General features: G+C 31.5%; 2 protein-coding genes and 1 pseudogene across 7 annotated transcripts in view; 2 read left to right on the plus strand and 1 right to left on the minus strand.

The window, feature by feature from the left end:
• LOC148623611 (uncharacterized) lies at positions 1-16,412 on the minus strand. Of its 6 annotated transcripts, none has more exons than XM_088565541.1 (9): positions 16,268-16,412; positions 12,514-12,623; positions 9,152-9,306; positions 8,520-8,596; positions 7,322-7,447; positions 6,206-6,283; positions 3,591-3,675; positions 3,065-3,129; positions 1-2,213 (listed from the first exon to the last, which is right to left on the minus strand). In XM_088565541.1, the coding sequence occupies exons 2-9, from the start codon at positions 12,578-12,580 to the stop codon at positions 1,337-1,339; spliced, it is 1,530 nt and encodes a 509-aa protein (XP_088421667.1). In that variant the 5' UTR covers positions 12,581-12,623; positions 16,268-16,412; the 3' UTR covers positions 1-1,336. The 6 variants fall into 6 exon arrangements, with proteins under 6 accessions (XP_088421667.1, XP_088421668.1, XP_088421666.1 ...); XM_088565542.1 differs by having other exon boundaries at positions 16,222-16,347; XM_088565540.1 differs by having other exon boundaries at positions 16,263-16,331.
• LOC148623612 (uncharacterized) lies at positions 12,960-15,371 on the plus strand (annotated as a pseudogene).
• LOC148623613 (zinc finger protein-like 1 homolog) overlaps positions 16,389-19,606 on the plus strand; it is a 13,178-nt gene continuing 9,960 nt past the window's right edge. The window contains exons 1-3 of the mRNA XM_088565547.1: positions 16,389-16,600; positions 18,233-18,353; positions 19,412-19,605. Coding sequence (XP_088421673.1) covers positions 16,499-16,600; positions 18,233-18,353; positions 19,412-19,605 — 417 coding nt within the window. The 5' untranslated portion in view covers positions 16,389-16,498. The remainder of the gene's footprint in view (positions 16,601-18,232; positions 18,354-19,411; position 19,606) is intronic.

Below are 19,606 nucleotides of genomic sequence, written 5' to 3' on the forward strand. Positions count from 1 at the left end.
TAATTGTAAAACATTTTATTGATAGTATACATGCATGTAACTGTAAATGTAGACAGCAGTTTACCATAATGTGTCACATATCAATTAGAGGTACATTGTATTAACATTTCTTTTTTGCACCAATGCCTAACAACTGATTTGGTTGTCCTAAAGTATTTAATAATTAGTATAAGGATTGATGTTCAAGACTTGTTAATACTAAATGTAATAAAAAATAGATTATCCTGAAATAAAAGCAAACAGTGCTCAAAACTGAAACTTCAAATATTTCAAAATTGTTCTCAACTGATAATGATGCAAGGCAAAACTGAAAGACTAAAGAAACAAGAAACTAGTCCATGATAAAATTTGTGAACCCCACTGGAAATAAGGATATAGAACATTCTCTGTTACATAATTATACATGTATATTTATTTGGGATCAAAACCTGTTTTTTTAACACAATCTGTTTTCATTCAATGATTTTATAGTGTTTATGTTCTATTTAGTATAATAAAACTCTGCTGGTGATATATACTTGTGTATATATAATGACAATAGATACAGTGAATAGGTCAAAGAGACAACAATTGGGATGAACTAGAAATACTGTGAGCAAGCTCACAAAGGGAATACCCACCCACTTCAAATATAAAGTTAAATATGTTACCTGTAAGTTCAATTATCTCTCTTTAGAGTCCTCTGACAGGAGTTATATTTCTTCACGCAAATCTACACACCAACCTTCCTATAAAATTTCATGAAATCCCCTGGAGCAATTAAGGAGGAGTTGTGCTTACAAGATTTCAATATGTAAAACCCTTAAATTGAATTTTCTCCCTTTGGAGTTCTCAGACAGTATATACATTCCTTCGTACACACCTACACATAATGCCCAACCTTTCTATAAAAAATTCTTTAAAATCCCTTGAGTGGTTTTAGGAGGAGTTGCACTAACAAGAAATTTGGACAGACAGACAAACAGATGGTGTAATTCCTATGTACCCCCAAACTTTGTTTGTGAGGGGTATAATAGAACTGTCAGCTCTAAGCCATCCATGGGTCTTCAATGAACAAGGCTGTAGCTGGCCCTAAAACTATCTATTAAGCTATGCAGGCATAGTATTATTCAATACATACAAAATGTACATGAATTACAACAGTAGTGTATAATGTGTGTCGGTAAATGTAATGTTGATATTTACTATGAATGAAATTTTGAAACAAGAGGTTTGATTGGTCTGTTTCCTCAACATTATAACCTAAAATAAAACAAAATTACAACAAAATTTCACTTGTTTACCATCCACATGAAAGAGCAAAAGTAGGTAAATAGCAAATGTGATTTTTATTGTTTTATTTACTAGAAACAGATATCAAAAGTTTTGATACCTTTTCCTCTGCAGTTTTCAAGAATATTTGTTTCTGTCCAATGTTTGATTCATGAGAATACTTTTTCCTTAACCTTTTAAGATCACAAGCACATTTTTTTACTCTTTTCATATTAGGCTCAGCAAGCTGACCTTTCCTGTTAATTAAGGTCTTTAAACCTTTGTAAGGCTTTTTCAGAATTTCTTTGATATCAAATGTCAGCTGAGCTGATGGCTGACCATTTGATCCTCCTTTCTCCTTTGAATTCTGATGCCCATTTTCTAGAATATTAGAATTTCCACTTAGATTTGAACTGCCATTACTTGGTAATTCTGTGACTAAGATTTTTCCTAATTCAGACTTTCCAGTCAAAAGTAATTCATCTTTTCTTCCACTTTGTTTGTTCAATAAATGTTCCCTTTTTAGCAATTTAAGTTTCTTTCTGCATTCCAGTGTTTGAGCTGATTTACCAAAGGCTACTTCAATTTCCAGAAGAATAATTTTTAATTTCTTAAAAGACTTGCATTTGTCTATTTTATTCTTAATTCCAATAGTATCACATTCTCCAGGAAAAAATGCATTTCTAGTAACTTGGACACCAAAATCTTCAGCTTCATCTGCTTTACTACAACCATATGAAGTCTTACATTTGTTTCCAACAAAAGATTTCCTTGAGATTTTTTCACCCAAATCTTCAGTTATATCATCTTCTATACAATCAGCACATAAAGTATTGTTTCTGTTTCCTGTATTTTCACAATTTTTTCTATACATTTGTGGCTTAGAAACCATACACCAATCACCTTTATCACTATTATGCAGATCATTGTCTTTGTTATCTTCTGAAGTCTCTTCCAAGAAGCTACAATCAAATACATGTAATGGTTAAGTTATTCAATTTACTGCAGTAGTACAATGTCCTAATGATAAAGATAAAATTTGTTACCATAAGGAATGAATGAACCAATGTTTATTGCATAAGCAACATGATTGCTATAGCACAATACATATATTACATATACAACAAATGACAGAGAACAAACAAAGCTGAATACTAACTATAGTAGCTGTAACAATGCAGTTCTATGTTTCCAAGCTATTTTTAGATACAAACATAATTTTCTTGTCAAATTGTCAGATTTGGCAGTAATCAAAGTTTTAAGCTTATAGGCATTTGGCCATGAGCAATAATATCTTGGTAAAAAAAAACGAAATCTAAAAAGTCTAAATGCTGGACAAACTAATATAAAGTGGTATTCGTTCTCAATGGAGTTCATATTACAAAATTTACAAATACGATTGACTCTTTCTATATTTTCATAACGACCAACCTCTAACTGTAGCTTCAAAGTGTCACTACGTAACTTACATAGTAAAGAAGTATCAAAATCATAATTCAGATATGGTTCAAATTCAAATTATTCATCTGTGTCTCAATCAATATATAATGGCGAACCTATGGCATATAAAGCTTCTGTCAAGTGGCTGTGTTTTCTGACAAAAATGTGAACATTTTGATAACTTGATCAGGAGAGATGGACATGCACAAGGTAAAATCTTTCAGGGGCTGTTTTACCAGTAAGTAGTTATCCTTGGGGTAATGATATTGTCAATTTTAAGAAAATGACATATTTTCTCTATAATGTAGGTCAAAGTTAAATCTAAATGAATAACATTGATAAAAAGATAATATCTTATAATAAAGTATCTTACTTGACTGGTCCTTCCTCTAAAGATAACAATGATTTCAGGTTTTCTGGCAAAGTATCCATTTCAATCTACAATCAAACCTCTGTATTATCAACTCAATTATTACTTAATTTTCTTGATTAAGTAGCTATTTTTTTTTTGCTTTTATTTGTTTATGAGCAAAGTTCAACTGTTACTACCCACCACATTTCTACCTAAAAAAAAAACAGTCATTCAGATGGAAAACATAATAGAAGGTGCACAATGGCATCATGCAATACAGATTGTGTGAAAGTTTCATGAATTCCATTTAGCAATTTTAGAGGAGTTGATAAGAAGATGGTTCCCCCTTGGTTGACCAACAAAAAAGTCCATATTTTTTTGACATTTAGAACTTTTATCCCCTGATGAAGGCCGTAAGTCTGAAAATTTAGGCCTCACTTTCTAAATTTTTATGTGTTTTATTTGTTTTGAGTTCCCTTTTACCTTTTAAATGCAGCTAATTTTCACTTATTTATTATTCTTATAAAAATGAACCAATTGTTCTCACCTCAGTCTTAGGAAATATTTCAATATATCTGTAAATGTTTTCATACCACTTGCAGGTATTGAAACAAAGAGACTTACTTAATGTCCTGAAACGAAAAAATATTGGCAAGATTATTTTAATTGAAACTCCAACTTTTCATTGAACCAACAACTGTGAAAGCACAATTTTTCGTGGGGTACCAATTTTGATGGTTATTACATTATTTAAATTATAAGAAATGCTAGTTTTTGGTTCCTTATTGTAATGGCTGCCTTGACCTGAAAACGAAATACCAGCCTTCCTTTTACCATTTGAAATCTTTTTGTATATATTTATCAAGATCAACTCATAAATATTCAAGTTGTTACAAGAAAACTACAGACAACAACATGGATGTCAATAGCATCACATCACACCATGGTGCAAATGCATTTGTTTTGCAGTAGTATAAAAAAATAATAAAGCAGCAGTGAGTTGTAATTCAATAATGCATCAAATTACGTTAAATATGCATTTTCTCTTAATTATAGAATTCAAATTTTCTTCAAAATCAGTTAGGCTGTGCTTACCAGGCCTAAATATGAAAAAAAAATAAAGTTGTATAATCTCCCCTTTGTGGGAATTGGACATGATTTATCTTTTTTTATTCAAGCATATCTATAATAATGATGTATATTTAATCAGAATCCATGGAGTGGTTGAGGAGGTATTGCACTGATATTATGAACATGTGAAACACTACTCTCCATCAGTTTAGGTGGAATTGTCCCAACAAAATGAAAAGATGTACAATTTTCAAGTGTGTTTCTCCCTTTAAAGGAATCCAGCAGTATTTATTTTACTGCATGCTTATCTATGTATAATGCCTATCATTACTTTGTTTCTTCAAATTCAGGCAAGTGGTTTAGCTGGAATTGTGCTGACAAGTTTTGTACGCTAAAACCCTTTAATAGAAATATCTCACATTCAAAAATCTTAAGATAAATAGAAACACTATATACAGCTCACAAAGAAAAAACCATCAGCTTCAAATGGAGATGAATGTTTAATGATAAAATCTTAAATTTGATTATTTCCCTGCAGAGTTAAATGATTAACATGTGTTGGGTACTTGTTATTATATTGTACAAGTGGTGGGGTATGCACAAGATGTACTTGAAAGATGTCAATTTTTTACACCTATCAGTTTAAAGGGAAATATTTCCAAGATACACTGACCAATTTGAAATATGTGTAATCATAAGCACCAGAATTTTCCTATCTACAGTAAACACTAGCATACATTGAACTCTAACATGCATTTTGAAAGAATTGCATAGCAGTCCCAAGCAGGAAGAAAAATTTGTTGAAGAGAATGGAATGCACACTCCATGCATAAATAGTTAACAGGAAAAGTGCAGAAAACTGAATCTGCATTAATTTAAAAACCCATGAACTCATAAAAAAAATTAACTGACTGGAACAAAATTCAAACTTGATTCGTAACTTGTCATGGTAAAGGAATGTGTCAAATATCAAATGTATACCTACAAACCTTACCAAAAAAGTGTGGAAAACTGATTTGCTGGACAGACTGAAGGATGGAGTTTGGGACTAATTAAGCTAATGTTTCACCTATGGGCTATGTTATACACTAAAATCCTAATATTTGTTAATGCCAACCATGTATTCTACTAGGACACAGACATTTCTTATGTGAACTTTTATATGAAAGCCAATAATGAAACTAATTGGTCAACTGACCTATGGTATGACCTGTTCTTTCAAAACGGGACAAATCAAAGTTCCTGTACAAGTTATTGATATCTTAACTTGAATTTGGTTCAAGTAATAACAAGTACATTGTACAGGTTATAACTCATATCATGCCATCATACAATAATTACTTATACATTTTTTTCATACAAGTAAAAACATATCCCTTCAACTTTACATATATAACAAAATCATGGTCAGAACATAACTGATTAAACTAATAGCTAACAACAGAATCATTGCTAAATTAACCTTTAACACAGAAACCAATTGCTTATCAATGAAGCAGAGAGCTTTACCAGCATGGGTCAGATCTCCAATTACCAACTCTGATAATTCACATGTTTACTATGTACATCCACAATGATGCTGAATTTTTAATTTTTTCATATCAAAATCCATTGAGGGTGCAGATTGAGTTATGTATACAAGGTTTTAGCATGTAAAACCCTTAATTTGGTTTATCTCTAATTGGAGTCTGATGACAATAATTATATTCCTTATCACACATTAGAATATGATGCCCAATTTTCCTATATAAAAATCCTTCAAATGGTTGCACTTGTAAGGTGTTTAAAGCATGTACTACTAGTTGGATTATCGTCTTTTGGAGTCCTCAAACAAGACTTTTAATTCTTTATGCTTATCTATATAAGATGTTCAACAAAATTCATCAAAATCCCTTGAATCATTTGCTTCCCCACTAAGATTTTATTTTCAATTGATCCTGTGTTTTGACATCTTATTAAGGCCATCTGAACAGAAGGTAGAATGGAGTGTTGTTTGATCCTACCAGTAGTTCTATCAGACTAAATTCTATATACCATTTCCCAAACTTTGATATCTTAAGGAGTAATTGGTTAATATTTTATGAAACTTACCATATTCTGCCCAATAAAGAGAGGTAGATCATATTCTGTGGAATAAAATTACCCAATGCTAAGTTCTGACTGATGTATCTCAATCAGGTCAAGGATTATAAAATGAACAATTATTAACATGTTCATAATAGCACAATCTTGGTTTAACAGTAGAGCTGCATTTAATTTAAAAAAAATGATTTTAAGTTGATATCACAATGCTATTTTCTATTCTGATATCATAACTTATGATCAATTTTATAATTACGACTCTTTGTGAAACTGACCTCAGGATGCACTCTACAAAATTGACAATATTATATACCATCTGGGATTAAGTCTAGCATAATTGCAACTTTTTCTATCACACAACTTAAGAGCAAGTGCTACACTAGTGAAACATTTTTAACTGAATAATTGATAGAAGACACATAAGATTATTTACTGTTCAAATTCAAGTGCTGTTAATTATTAAAAAAAACAAAAAATCATTAAATAAAAAATTGTTGCAATTGAATGCATGTTTCTAGAATGTTTGATGTTAGAATCATGTTATTCATATAAGTACAGAATAACACATGTAAAACTATTCTGGTAAGACATGCTTTTATGAATAATCAAATGAGTTTTTAAAGTACATGTAAAAAAAGTTTATTCTGTAAGTGTAAAATTATTCTAGCAATACCTGCTCCTCACTTTTTCACAGAATATTCTCACTGTGATGTATACGCACATAAGGTTGTGTAAAACTTATTGTTGTAATAGATCCATCTAACATGTCCAATGTTCTTCCAGTACCCTGCTAGTCATTTTGTAAAATGCATACTTCTAAACTCAGTTCTTGTATAAAATTGATTGTGGCAATGTTTTCTAGTGGACAATTTAGTGTTTATTTTTGTGGCAATCTTTGCTCACTTAAAGTCAATTTGACTATTATTTCTTTCAGCAAGGCTTTCAAGCTTGGCAATAAATAATACATGTAGTAACTTTGCAATATAACTCTTTTAGTATCCATTTAATATACTTAAAGTGGTCCTTATTGACATCAACTTGTTCATTTGAATTAAATATGAATATTTATTGATAAAATAAAGATAATAAACAACTCGATTAATGCAACATCAGTTACAAGGATACACATAAGTATACTGGCAATACTTGAAAATCTTGGACATCAGACAGGCAAGGAAGACATACTGTTTCAGTAAGTGAACAATCATCTGCTGAGAAGGGAGATAAATCTCTCCTAAATACAGGTTGCATCTACAAATACATTTATTGGAAAATGTTTTGCATATTATTAATAAAATATATTTAAAAAAAAAAAGCAGTGCAGAAAATCCATTTATTGTTACATTGATCCACTTAACCTTTGAAATGCTGACTTCAAAATCAACAAACATTCTGAGAGTATTGCATGGCAATGCAAAGTTGTCTACTGGAAGGAAAATCTGTTGAAGACGATAGAAAGCAAACTTCATGCATAATTTTTTTACAAGATATGGGAGGAAAACTGACTTTTTGCATTAAAATTGTCCAAAGGCCATAATTCATTTTAAAAAAAAATCAACAGATCGGAACAAAACTTGAATCTGATCTGTAATCAATTATGGACATTAGGATAGATTGAAAGCCATCTTCTTTAGCTCCACGCTCTCATAAAAGGCAGGGACAAAATTGAAACAGCCATTTAATCTAGGGATAACTAAAAATACTGTAAGCAAGCTCACAAAAGGAATAAAGCCTGCCTCAGGTTAAACTGTAAGGTTGGTTTATCTCCCTTTGCAAACAATCCAAATTGAAAACAATAATCATATTTCTTCGTGCACTTCTACACATGATGCTTGACTCTTTTATCAAATGGCAAATATCAAAATGCACTAACAGTGAAGTGAAATGTCATTTTCTAATTTACAACAACAGAGGGTGGTTAGCTAAAATGTGAAAGTGCCTGACACTATTAACCAACCAAATTGCATTTATTAACCTGTGATTTTATTTGTCAAATATTCTGCTAATAAATATGCATATATTAATATATTGTTACTAGTCTGAGACCACTGATGCATAAACTTTACAGTAGCGAGACCATAAACACACATATTTTTCTATTGGTTCAAAAGGATTATATGTAATAACAAAATCATTGGTGAAGTATGTCATGACAACATCAACAAATTTATCAATGATTAAGTGTTATTTATAACTAATCTATGAGAAAACCTGGTAATATCAACATATTAACATTAACATATTCACATACATGTATAATGTATACATGTATGTGAATATGTTAATGTTAATATGTTGACATATTTTTCATTGTATTACTCACTCTTTAAAGTGGTCATTCAATTCTGTCACATAGTCCAAGACTTCGGCGTTCCTGAACCGCATGATGCATGCATTTACCTAAAACATTTGTTTTAAAATAGCAAATACCTGGTAAACATTTGATACATTCATATTTTGTATGAACATGTTAAAATTGACTTTACTGTCCTTTCTTGTAATTTGTATTAGAATATTTTATTGTCTAACATTGTTTTTGGTATTGTGCAATTCAGTGTAAGTTCTACTCCATGTTGAAGATTATGCCACTTGTTGTATGCTAGTAAGCTGCTTGAGTCATTGTTCTGATCAACACTTTCCTTGTATTTTTGCTTTACTATTCAGAGTTATTGAATAGTGTTAGTTTTGTCAGTTTGGAAGTTTATAACATACAAAACTTAATACATGTTATAAAACACATTTACTTTACTTTAAGAGATAAAATATTCCAAATAACTGAAAAAAACGAAACTTTTTAAAATTATCTGTCAATTTTGATTTTGTGTAATTTCTATCAAAAAGAGTTTCTCACAGACTGTAAAATAAAAATAATACCAGTAGGTTTTAAATATATATAATAAGCTAACTTAAAAAAAATACTTGATCTAATAAACTTCATATGCTCAAAACATGTACCCTTTTCAAACCTTGCATAGACTTTTCCCTTCTCCACTGGCTGCCCATCTTGTATAACATCCTTGACAAAACATAAGATTCTAAAGTCAATGACTCTTGCTTCTCCAATACACAGATGCATTCTGTCAGCTCTGCTAATACATACTTTAACCCATCTAAAACAAGAATAGTTATTAAATAGATTTCACACTCATCTAAATTTGCACAGTTCCTACTTCTTTTGGACAACTTTCACTGCTATCTGACATCAGTCTACATGAAATGATATCAATGCATTCACCCTGAATGGTACAATATAAATAACTCTGGCCACATCAATTTAATTTCAGTTCTTTGGAATTTTGGGAACGAAATAAGTACATTATGATAATATTAAAAGCATGTAAATTTTATACAGGTTAATGGAATTTGAAGGGGGCAGGGAATTTTTCCCTTCAACATATTACTGGTAGTCACTTTGGTACTGTCATAGCTATGAAGGAAAAATGCAAAATTACCATTTGTCTATAAGACACATTAAACCTTTGACGTCAATCATTCTTGATTTTGTGCATAGAACATGTAGAAGATTTAATAAACCAGAAAAACGTTTGTTAATTTCTAATTGCAAAGCTCACTTGGTGATATGGCCAACCCCCCTCTTCCAAGAAACAATAAGAGACCATTCAGATGGAAAAACAAAATAAGAAATGCACAATGGTATCATGTGATTAAGAATTTGTGAAAGTTTCATTAAAATTCCATTCAGCCATTTTAGGAGTTGCAAATTAAAAGATGGTGCCCCTTTGATTGACCAATGATAAAGCTCATGTTTTGCATCAGAATTCCCCACAAGTTATTCAAATGAAAAAAACAAAATGAAGAGGCGCATGATAGCATCATTTGTTATTGTAAGAAATATCTGAAATCTGATTGAAAATTGCAAGCAGGGACTTTCATCAGGAATCAAATGAAAGAATTTTTGAAATCAGACAAAAAATAAAACTAGAGGCTCTAAAGAGCATGAATCACTCACCTGGCTTGATAAGCAACATTCTATTTTTGTTAAATTGTTGTTGGTCCTAAAGCTCACACCTAACATGTCTGGTCCCTATGTTCTATTTTTAGTAAATGTAGCCATCTGATTGATTGACTGATTGTTGGGGTTTAACACCCAAGCAGCAATATTTCAGCTATATTCAGGCAAAAAATCTGATTGAAGGCAAGCTGGGATTCTTATGAGGAATCCAATAAAAAGAATTTTCAAAATCGGACCAAAAATAAACAAGAGGCTCTTAAGAGCCTGCTAACTAAGGCGGGGGGGGGGGGGGGGGTTAATTTCCTTGACTACTGCTACAAGTCTCGCATGGACAACCAAATTATGAGGGCTAATCAAAATTTTTTTTTTTTAAATCAACACCAAGAAGGGTTCCAGGATTTTTCTAATATTAGCACCAAAAACAGATATTGAATTACTGAACATTTTATCAATTAACATAAATCATCAATCTGCTTTCATTTTCTAAATAATAGGCAAAAAACTAATAAAAACGTCAAAAATGACACTTTCAAGGGCACAACTTTAAGAAGGGTCTATAGATTTTTCAAAAATTTGCACCAATAATAGATATTAAAATACTGAACATTTTATCAATTCACATTAATCATCATTCTGCTTTTGTTTACTAAATAATGAGCAAAAACCAATAAAAACATAAAAATGACACTTTCAAGGGCCATAACTCCATGAAGGGTCAACCGATTTTTCTAATATTGGCACCTAAAATACATATTGAATTATTGAACATTTTATCAATTTACATTAATCCTTAATCTCTTTCATTTTCTAAATAAAAGGCAAAAAACTAATAAAAACATAAAAAATGACACTTTCAAGGGCCATAATTCCAAGAAGGGTCTACAGATTTTTCTGAAATTTGCACCAATAATAGATAATGAAATATGGAATATTTCAACAATTTACATCAATCTTCTTTTGTTTCTTAATAACAGGCAAAAACTGATAAAACTATCAAAAAGACAAGGGCCATAACTCGAAGAAGGGTCAACTGATTTTTCTGAAATTTGCACCAATAATAGATATCAAAATACTGAACCTTTTATCAGTTTACATTAATCACCAACCTTCATTCGTTTTCTAAAAAAAAAGCAAAGACTGCCAAAAAAGGGTAAAATTAGAAAAAAGGGCAATAACTCCAAATTAGTATATGGGTTATTTTGAAATTTTCAGGGAAGATAGATCTCTTCGAGCCAGAGAGCCTAAAATGACTCAGATTTCTTCTTTCTGTTACGATTTTTGAGATGTAAACATAAATATAATGGTAATACCCGCTATGTTCTATTGTTAGTAACAGCCGCCATGTTTTTTGGCGAGGGACCACAACGGATACAAACTTGCGAGTATATATGTCAAGGATGATTGTCAATCAACAAGTTTTATCAATTTCTGCTCAGTAGTTTCAGAGGAGATGATTTTCAAAGAAAAGTTAACAACTTACAACAACAAAAGCCAAGTGATAAGAAAAACTCACATGGTCCTTGAGGCCAGGTGTGCTAAAAAGTTGACTATTTTGGGTGTTGCCGAACTATGACTACAACTAAAGTTATCGCACAGAAACGAAGTGTCCCCAGAAAACAACGACTGCATCATAACATTATACGACAGTAAATTATTTGCGGTATATAAAATATAATTTTAAAACTGGACCAAAAAGAAATTTGATTTTTTGGGGTAGACGTGGCCCAATTATGTACCTACAGTATATAACTCTCAAACAGTTAAAGACAAGCCTACCCTGTAAAATTTTTCAAAACAGAATTTCAAAAAGAACAGATTCTTTTAGTCCCATATTTCCAAAAACCTCCAAAAACTATAAGGCCAGCTCTCCACCATGTCCCTAGAAACAATGTGTTAAAATTTAAAAAACAATGGTTAGTTTTACTCAAGTTTTCGTACATGAACTAAAGTTAACTAATGCTAGCAATGATGACGACACCATCAACGACAAGGTTATACCATTATATCACCATAATTTTGTTTGTGGTAATATAAAAACAGATCTAGGTCACTGTCTTAAAGTTTTATTAAGCATTCAAATTTGTAAAGGTTGGAGGTCCAGACCCTCCAATTTGGATCCAGCCTTGTTTTCAAATTTGATTAACATAAGTCCTGGACTACATTAAATCTATAATGAGGAACTTTGGATTTTAAATCAACACATGTCTTTAACCTTCTACACTCAAAAGCAAATTTCAACCACTTGTTCATATTTGAGGGAAATGACAGATTTAGTTTGAATAAGATTGACAATATCCAGGGGATTAATTATGAACTACTAGCTTAGTTAAATTGCATAACAAACCTTCTATTTGTGCAGTCACTAATGTTTTCATGTAACAAATAGGCGGAGGTAACTCCTGTCTTCTCATGTCAATGGGTTGACCAGCATTCCCTCTATCTATAGTCCATACTCTGCGAAAGAATAATTAAAAAATTGAAATAGAATAAGACAAAAGAACAGTACAATCATTTCTGCATTTTATTACCCCAAATTTGCCTATAGCTTTTAACCTTAGAAAAAGTAAATGTGGGATATTCCCACAAATTTGCACTGTCTCATGTGGGAGATTTTACATACACGCAGCATTTTTTTAATGTAAAAATTCAATTATTTAGTTTTTCTTTCGCAGAAAATATATTCATTTTAACCAAAAACCTCCTACAAACCTTATATCTTAATGTGGGAGCATCCTAAATTATTTACTGATTTTGTGGGAGTTTCCTCCTAATGTGGAAGGAATAACAGGTATGATTTGCCTGCTTGTATGTTTAGTTCCATGGGGAGTATACATATATTTCATTTTGTTTGAGTATAGGGAATTCATTTCAGTTTTTTTGGGGTTATTTATAGGAGATAATATGTAAGTAGCTTGCAGTAACTTTCTATATTTTCTCTTGTGAAAACAATATTTAATAAAGTGATATATTCACAACAAAACAAAATGTCAAACATAATTCATATTTAAAATCATTGTACATAAATTCAAAAATCAAACATAAATATCATTCATACAAAACCACATTAAAAAAAATTTAACGACAGTAAGTACATCTAAAGTTACAGTGAATACCTTCAATAATGGAAGGCCTGAGTATTCATATCCATTAAATGACCTTATAACCACCAAATAATCCCTCGGAAAACATACAAACTTGTATATCAGGTTCTATAAATAACCCCCAAAAAACTTAGATGAATTCCCTATACTCAAACAAAATGAAATATACTGAAATTCTCCATCACTCTTCCTAAGTATTTCATTATTCAGTTCATATGTTAATGCATTAACCATATTCATCAAATGATATATCAAAAATGAATGTGTACACTAAAACAAATAAGAAACTATCATTATTTATTCTATTCAAATATAAATATATAGAATAAAAACAATTCATTAGGAAACGGATTATCAAAATTTTACTACAAAAGTTTTGTGTCAGAAAATCTGTACTGTATCATGTTTACAGCTCTTCCCCCATATTTTTTTTTTTTTGGCTACAAATTTTCTTATGATCCCTAAAATATGATTTCAGCTGTATCCAGCAACCTGCTGAAACACGGAATGATTCATTGGAAAGTGAAATCCCCTGTCCTCCTGATCTGATTGATCCTACTAAGATAAAGCACAATGTCACTAGGATGGAGATCAACATAAATTTTCAATCACATTAGATCTGGCCAATCTGTTGATTACTTAGTTTCAAACATTAACACCCCAGCAATGAAAGAAGTTAGAAATGCTGTTAAAGTTTTATTTTTCATCCTGCAACACAATTTGTCCTTATATTTATTCAATTCATTGATTGATATCTGTATTGATGTCAGATCCCAAGACTTGTCAAAACTTTGTTTAGCTAAAAATGCTACATATAGCAGTTGGGATACAATTCATGATCAATTGTATATTTTGAATAAACATGTGAAACAAATTTTGTTAAGAAACATGAAAAAAAGTCCATGCAACAATGGTAGATGAAGTGCCAGATAACAGAACAACAAAACATCTTACAATTTGTACACAATTCATTGATCAAAAAGACATTGTTCAGAATAGGTTTATAACAGACTTAGAGCTACCAAATGTTAATGCAAATGCAATCACCACTGCAATCATAACCAAGTTGCACAATCATGATCTACCCATCCAGGATATGACAGGTATCACTTCAGATGGGGCTGCTGTATTTGTGGGGTGAAACAATGGTGTTGCAAAACAGCTTAAAACCCAAATCCCTTCATATTGACTCATCATTGTCAGGATCACCGTTTGGCTTAAGCCTGTAGAAACAGTTTCAAACAAATTCCAGGGATGAAAAAACTTGATCAATTGCTTGAAACTTTATACAAATATCACAAATACAGTTGTTGCAATACAGAACGACTCAAGGCAGTTCAGAAAGCTTTTAATGAAGCCCTTCTGACAATGAAACAGGCTAAACATCATTGCTGGCTCAGTCATAATTAGGCTATCACATCAATTGTCAGATCATACAAATCACTTGTTGTAGATTTGGAATCTGCAGAAATCAGTTAAGACCCCATTGGCAATGCATTGTTGGAAAGTTTAAAGGACCCTATTATCATGAAAGTCATATTGCTGCTAGCAGATGTTTTGTCCATATTTGCAGTCTTTCAAAATGATTCATCTGGGAAGTATTAAGACAAATCTAGACAAAACAATCAATATACTCACAAGCAGAAAGACTGTTAATTGTCTATGGTTAAATAAAGAAAATCAATTATTTGTTAATTGTGGCATAGTTGAACCTGTCCCTTGCAATTTTGATCACAATGTACAAAAAATGCAAGAAAACCTTTCTTAAACAGTTCGATTGATAACATTCAGTCCAGGTTTGAGGATGCTCATGTCACTGAACAGTTAGCTATTCTTGACTTATCAGGCACTAATCTAATAGAAACAATGTACGGCTACGCTGTAATAGAAGCATTAGCTGCTGAAATTAATATGGACCCAAATTCAGCTTATTCAGTGGCAGGAGTTTATTCATCTTGTGTCCTCTTCAGATACTGACAAAAGATTGAGAGAGTTTTCTCTCAGTTTGCCCTTATCAAGACTAGCCTCAGAGCCAACATTAAAACTGACAATGCCAAAAATTTTAAATGTCAAGTACAACTGTGACCAGGCATATTGTTGATGGAAAGAACATTCATTTTAAGAACATGTTTTGCTTATTGACTTCAATTTTTAAACTAAGTTTTAAACACTGATGTAATATTGTAGCAATATAACATATGAATGTACAATGAGGTATATTTGACATGAGACATTACAGAATTTAAGTAATATAACAATTCTGCCCCTTTTTCATGAAGTTTAACATGTTAAAAAACTTATAAGTGCCCTTTTGAAAATTTGCTCCCCTCTGCCCTTGAGTCCTAGCTGGTGCAGAACAGTTATTTTATCAGAACTTTTTGGACAATATAAAAAAAAACAACCTTACTTCAGGTTGTAATAAAACCATTTGCACTCTCTGCCAAACCTGGAACTTTTATACTGATAGTGATAAAATTACTAATACATGTATTTGGAATACTTTTTGCCAAATTATCCTATATCAAATTTTGAACAAATGCTAATTAAATGACATGATCCATTTCATTTATAAGGGAACTTATTCAATGCTTCATAGTAATTTAGGCAATTTTAAAAGCTCCTAAGAGCTTATGTTGTATCGTTTAGACTATCGACGTGAAGTCAAGCTTTTTGTAGGCAAATGCTTTCCTCATGTAAACTAAGTGTTATAAAGTTTAACCACAACTTGAGTGGTCCTTGATAGAAATATGTGCCTGTGCTGTCGAGAGATTAAAGGGTGCAAGGCTTTCATGGCAGCGTATAAATATAATGTTAAAAAATATCACTCAGAGAAATTGAATATTTGTTTCTGAAAATATGAAAATGGTCTCTGCTTAACCTAGGATTTTTCAGCCTATCATAAAAAATTGCTTAAGCTTAATCCTTCACTGTCACCAGTGACTTTAATTTACTATTAGTACTATCGTATATATAGTCCCAGCTGTCATAGTACCCTACTTCCACTTTTTAAGTCCAGCTGTCCGCTTTTGGTGCAGAATTTAGAATTTCCTATGCACGTTTTTTCTTCTTCTCTCTTTCTAGACTTTTCATTGATTTAAGACAAAACTTTTGAAGAGTTACGAAAGTATCCACGTAAGTTTGCTTCCGGTTTTACCAGACACCGACACCGACACTGATGTTGAAAAGAAAAAAAAATAATATTGGATACAGGAAACCAAATATAAAACTATGGGCCTCTGTAAATGTCCAAAAAAGAAAGTCACAAATTTATTTTGTTTTGAACACCGTGTAAATGTATGCGAAAGCTGTTTAGTAGCTAATCATGACAGGGTAACGATTTTTTTTCATTTTAGTTACACTTACGGATACACTTGTACATTGTAATTGCAATACACTATACAGCAAGTATTAACGAAACAATATTCCAACTTGTTTAACCAAAAACCAAATTTGACCTTCTCTATAAGCAGTCAAAACTCCCAAAATGTCTGTCTGACCGACTGAAGTTTTGTCTGATATGGGTGTCAGTCAGAGAGTATTTCAATAGTATACATGTTTCTGACCTTTAATTTTCATTCTTAATTTTAAAATTATTATCATTTAGTGCCGTCTAAGGGCATATTAAATATGAAGAAGGCAATGGTATTAAGTGTGAGCGAAATTTGAAGCATAAAGAACCAGGTTACCTTTTCAACAAATTAAACTTCATTCCATTTATCATTTTGCCAAGTTTTATAGGAATTTTTCATCAGCGGCAAATTTGTAAAATTATTGGAATAATAATTCTCCCGGGTTCAGCGTAGATTGCAAGGTTTTATCAATATCCTTCCAACCAGAAGTAGTTATTTTTGAAAAATAACATACATGTAGACTCCTTTAAGCATTTTGTCTAGCCTGCATTTTAACTATTTCTGAAGCTTTAATGTACCCAGATGTAGTGTTTTACTTGGATGAAAGTTTCTCAAGTTTCAGTAAGAAGAATTTTTAGACGATTTTAATTTACATTTAAGAGCGAGCTTTATTAGATAAACATTAAACCTAAAATGAATGAAACTGTCTGGACTTCCAATTTGAAATAAGTCAAAAATGCATTTAACAAAATGTCAACACAGAAATCAAACCTGATTTTTTTTTCCACTTTTTAGCTGAATTCTGCTATTTCAAATCCAGATTTTACCGTTACGTTTCTTTTTTTACTGTATATTTATTTCTGATTTTGCCAATTTCCAGTTTGTTTGTAGACCTTGTAAAATCGTGTCTGAGAAATGGAAAATATAAACACAAAAGCATGGAAAGTATGTAGACATGTTTTCAGATACCATATTGCACTGAAAGGTTGATCAGGAGTTGAGGTGCTGACCAATCTAACTGAAAAGAGACTTATATGTACATATGAATATCATAATTATATGTGCTAATTGTTCCATTTATACATGTAGAATCTAATATCTTTCCATTCTACTTTCTGTTCATATGACTTTTCTGAACATTAAATTCAGCATTCTTCTTTGGAAAACATTATTTAAATGGAAAAAATGAGGTGTCATAGTTTTGCTTTCCTCGTTTGTCTACCCCGGACTTGACTTTTTATGAGCAACTCGGCTGGTGTTTCTTGAAAAGCAAAGGACGCTTACTCTACTGGTGCACCTGGTCCATGCTCCCAGTTTTTGTGGAGTCCGAGTTGCTCATTTAATCTTGGTTCCCTTGATTACTAGCTTATTTGAGTAGAAAGTACAATACAATTTAGTTAGATCCTACATGCAATGAATGAACAGATTAATTATTATCAAATTGATGTGCTTACTGGCATATAATGTGACTATAATGTACCTTCACACATTTTATTTCTATTTCTTAATCAAGTATCAATTTTTGTATCTAAATTTAGAGATTTGAACACTTGAATCATTTATGTTTCCACAGGATCCTCAAATCACTAAAATCTGGTTTTGATTGTTTCAGTGCATTGTGAAATCCTATCTACAGTGGTTGCAAGACAGTGATTATAATCCTTTGTGTACTTTGTGTAATAAAAATTTGTCAGATGAAGATTGTGGAGAATGTGTTAGACTAACATGCTATGGTATGTATAGTAAAAAATAGAAAATAACATTTTAAAAATATAAAAAGCACCTTACATAAAATGTAAAAGGAAAGAAATAAAATTTTTGCATTCCTTTTAATGTGTTATTAGAATGAAAGATTATAAATGTTTGTCACAGTATCAACCATATAAAAGTCAGTATGGATTTATACATCTGAGATAATGATGCATTAAGTTACTGTCAACTTAACAGCAAATTTGATACTTTTGCTAGAAATATGTTACCATTGACTGAAATTTCTTTTAAGTCCAATCAATGAATTTTATAGACCGCAAAAAAAAATACAATCATTATATCATGAGGCTATCGTTCTTTTCTAGACATGTAATCATAAATGTGCCAACAATTACTTGAGTATCAATGTACGGATCTTTGTAACATTGCAGCACAAGGTAACATACCACAAAAGAAAGGCTCAGTTTGTATTGTGGGTTGTGACTTATGAATTAGGAGTCAGAAGTGGGATAAAAACAAAAAAACAAAAAAATTTCCAATGTTTGCATAATAACTTGAATAAAAGTACAATTGTATATAAATATGAATGAAACTGTTTGGGAATGAGGGGTCAAAATTGGTAAAAGTAAATGCTTTTTTGGTTTCTAGACTATAACTAGAGTAAAATGAACTTGTAACTATGGGACCCATACCTCAGAAGGAGGGCTGGGATTGGTTTTTAGAGTTGAGATTTGAACTGCTAAGTAAAAAGGTGCAAAATAAAAGGACCAAAGACAAACATTTCCCTGGTGTCCACATTCTGTCAGAAAACTTTGCTTTCTCTAATATTTCATTAGTTTAAAACATTAATGACTGAAATAATTTACATGTTCTTCTAAGGGCAGAGGGGTAAAACAAAAAAAGGAGGGTGCTGCTTTTCTCTGTTTTAAGTTGGATGGGACACTGCTAACAGGCGTACATTATTTTTTTCATTTTTATTTGCTTGGAAACAAATATTGGCATTTTCTAATGAGGAATACTAGATCAAATTTGTTACTTGAATAAAAAGTTTCGATTTTATGAAGTATTATTACACTTTCAGATGTATTCCATTGGTTTTGTTTGAACAAATATGCACAACAGATGCCACCAAACACAGCACCTGCTGGCTACACATGCCCTTGTTGTAAATCTGGTATATTTCCTGCACAGAATGTCACCTCTCCTGTAGCAGAGTCATTAAGACAGTATCTTTCTAAAGTTAATTGGGCAAGAGCTGGTTTGGGATTACCTTTAG

The sequence above is a fragment of the Perna viridis genome, chromosome 2 (genome assembly GCF_037379345.1).
Source record: "Perna viridis isolate PV_CMFRI_1.1 ecotype Kerala chromosome 2, ASM3737934v1, whole genome shotgun sequence".
Classification (NCBI taxonomy): domain Eukaryota; kingdom Metazoa; phylum Mollusca; class Bivalvia; order Mytilida; family Mytilidae; genus Perna; species Perna viridis.

Bases quoted from the DNA above. Each gene is read 5' to 3' on its own strand.
- LOC148623611 (XM_088565541.1), bottom strand. From the start codon at position 12,580: ATGAGAAGACAGGAGTTACCTCCGCCTATTTGTTACATGAAAACATTA. The intron at 9,307-12,513 runs GTTTGTTATGCA...TTCTTGTTTTAG, and splicing joins AGTGACTGCACAAATAGAAG to ATGGGTTAAAGTATGTATTA. The intron at 7,448-8,519 runs GTGAGTAATACA...ATGTATTTGTAG, and splicing joins TTGAATGACCACTTTAAAGA to ATGCAACCTGTATTTAGGAG.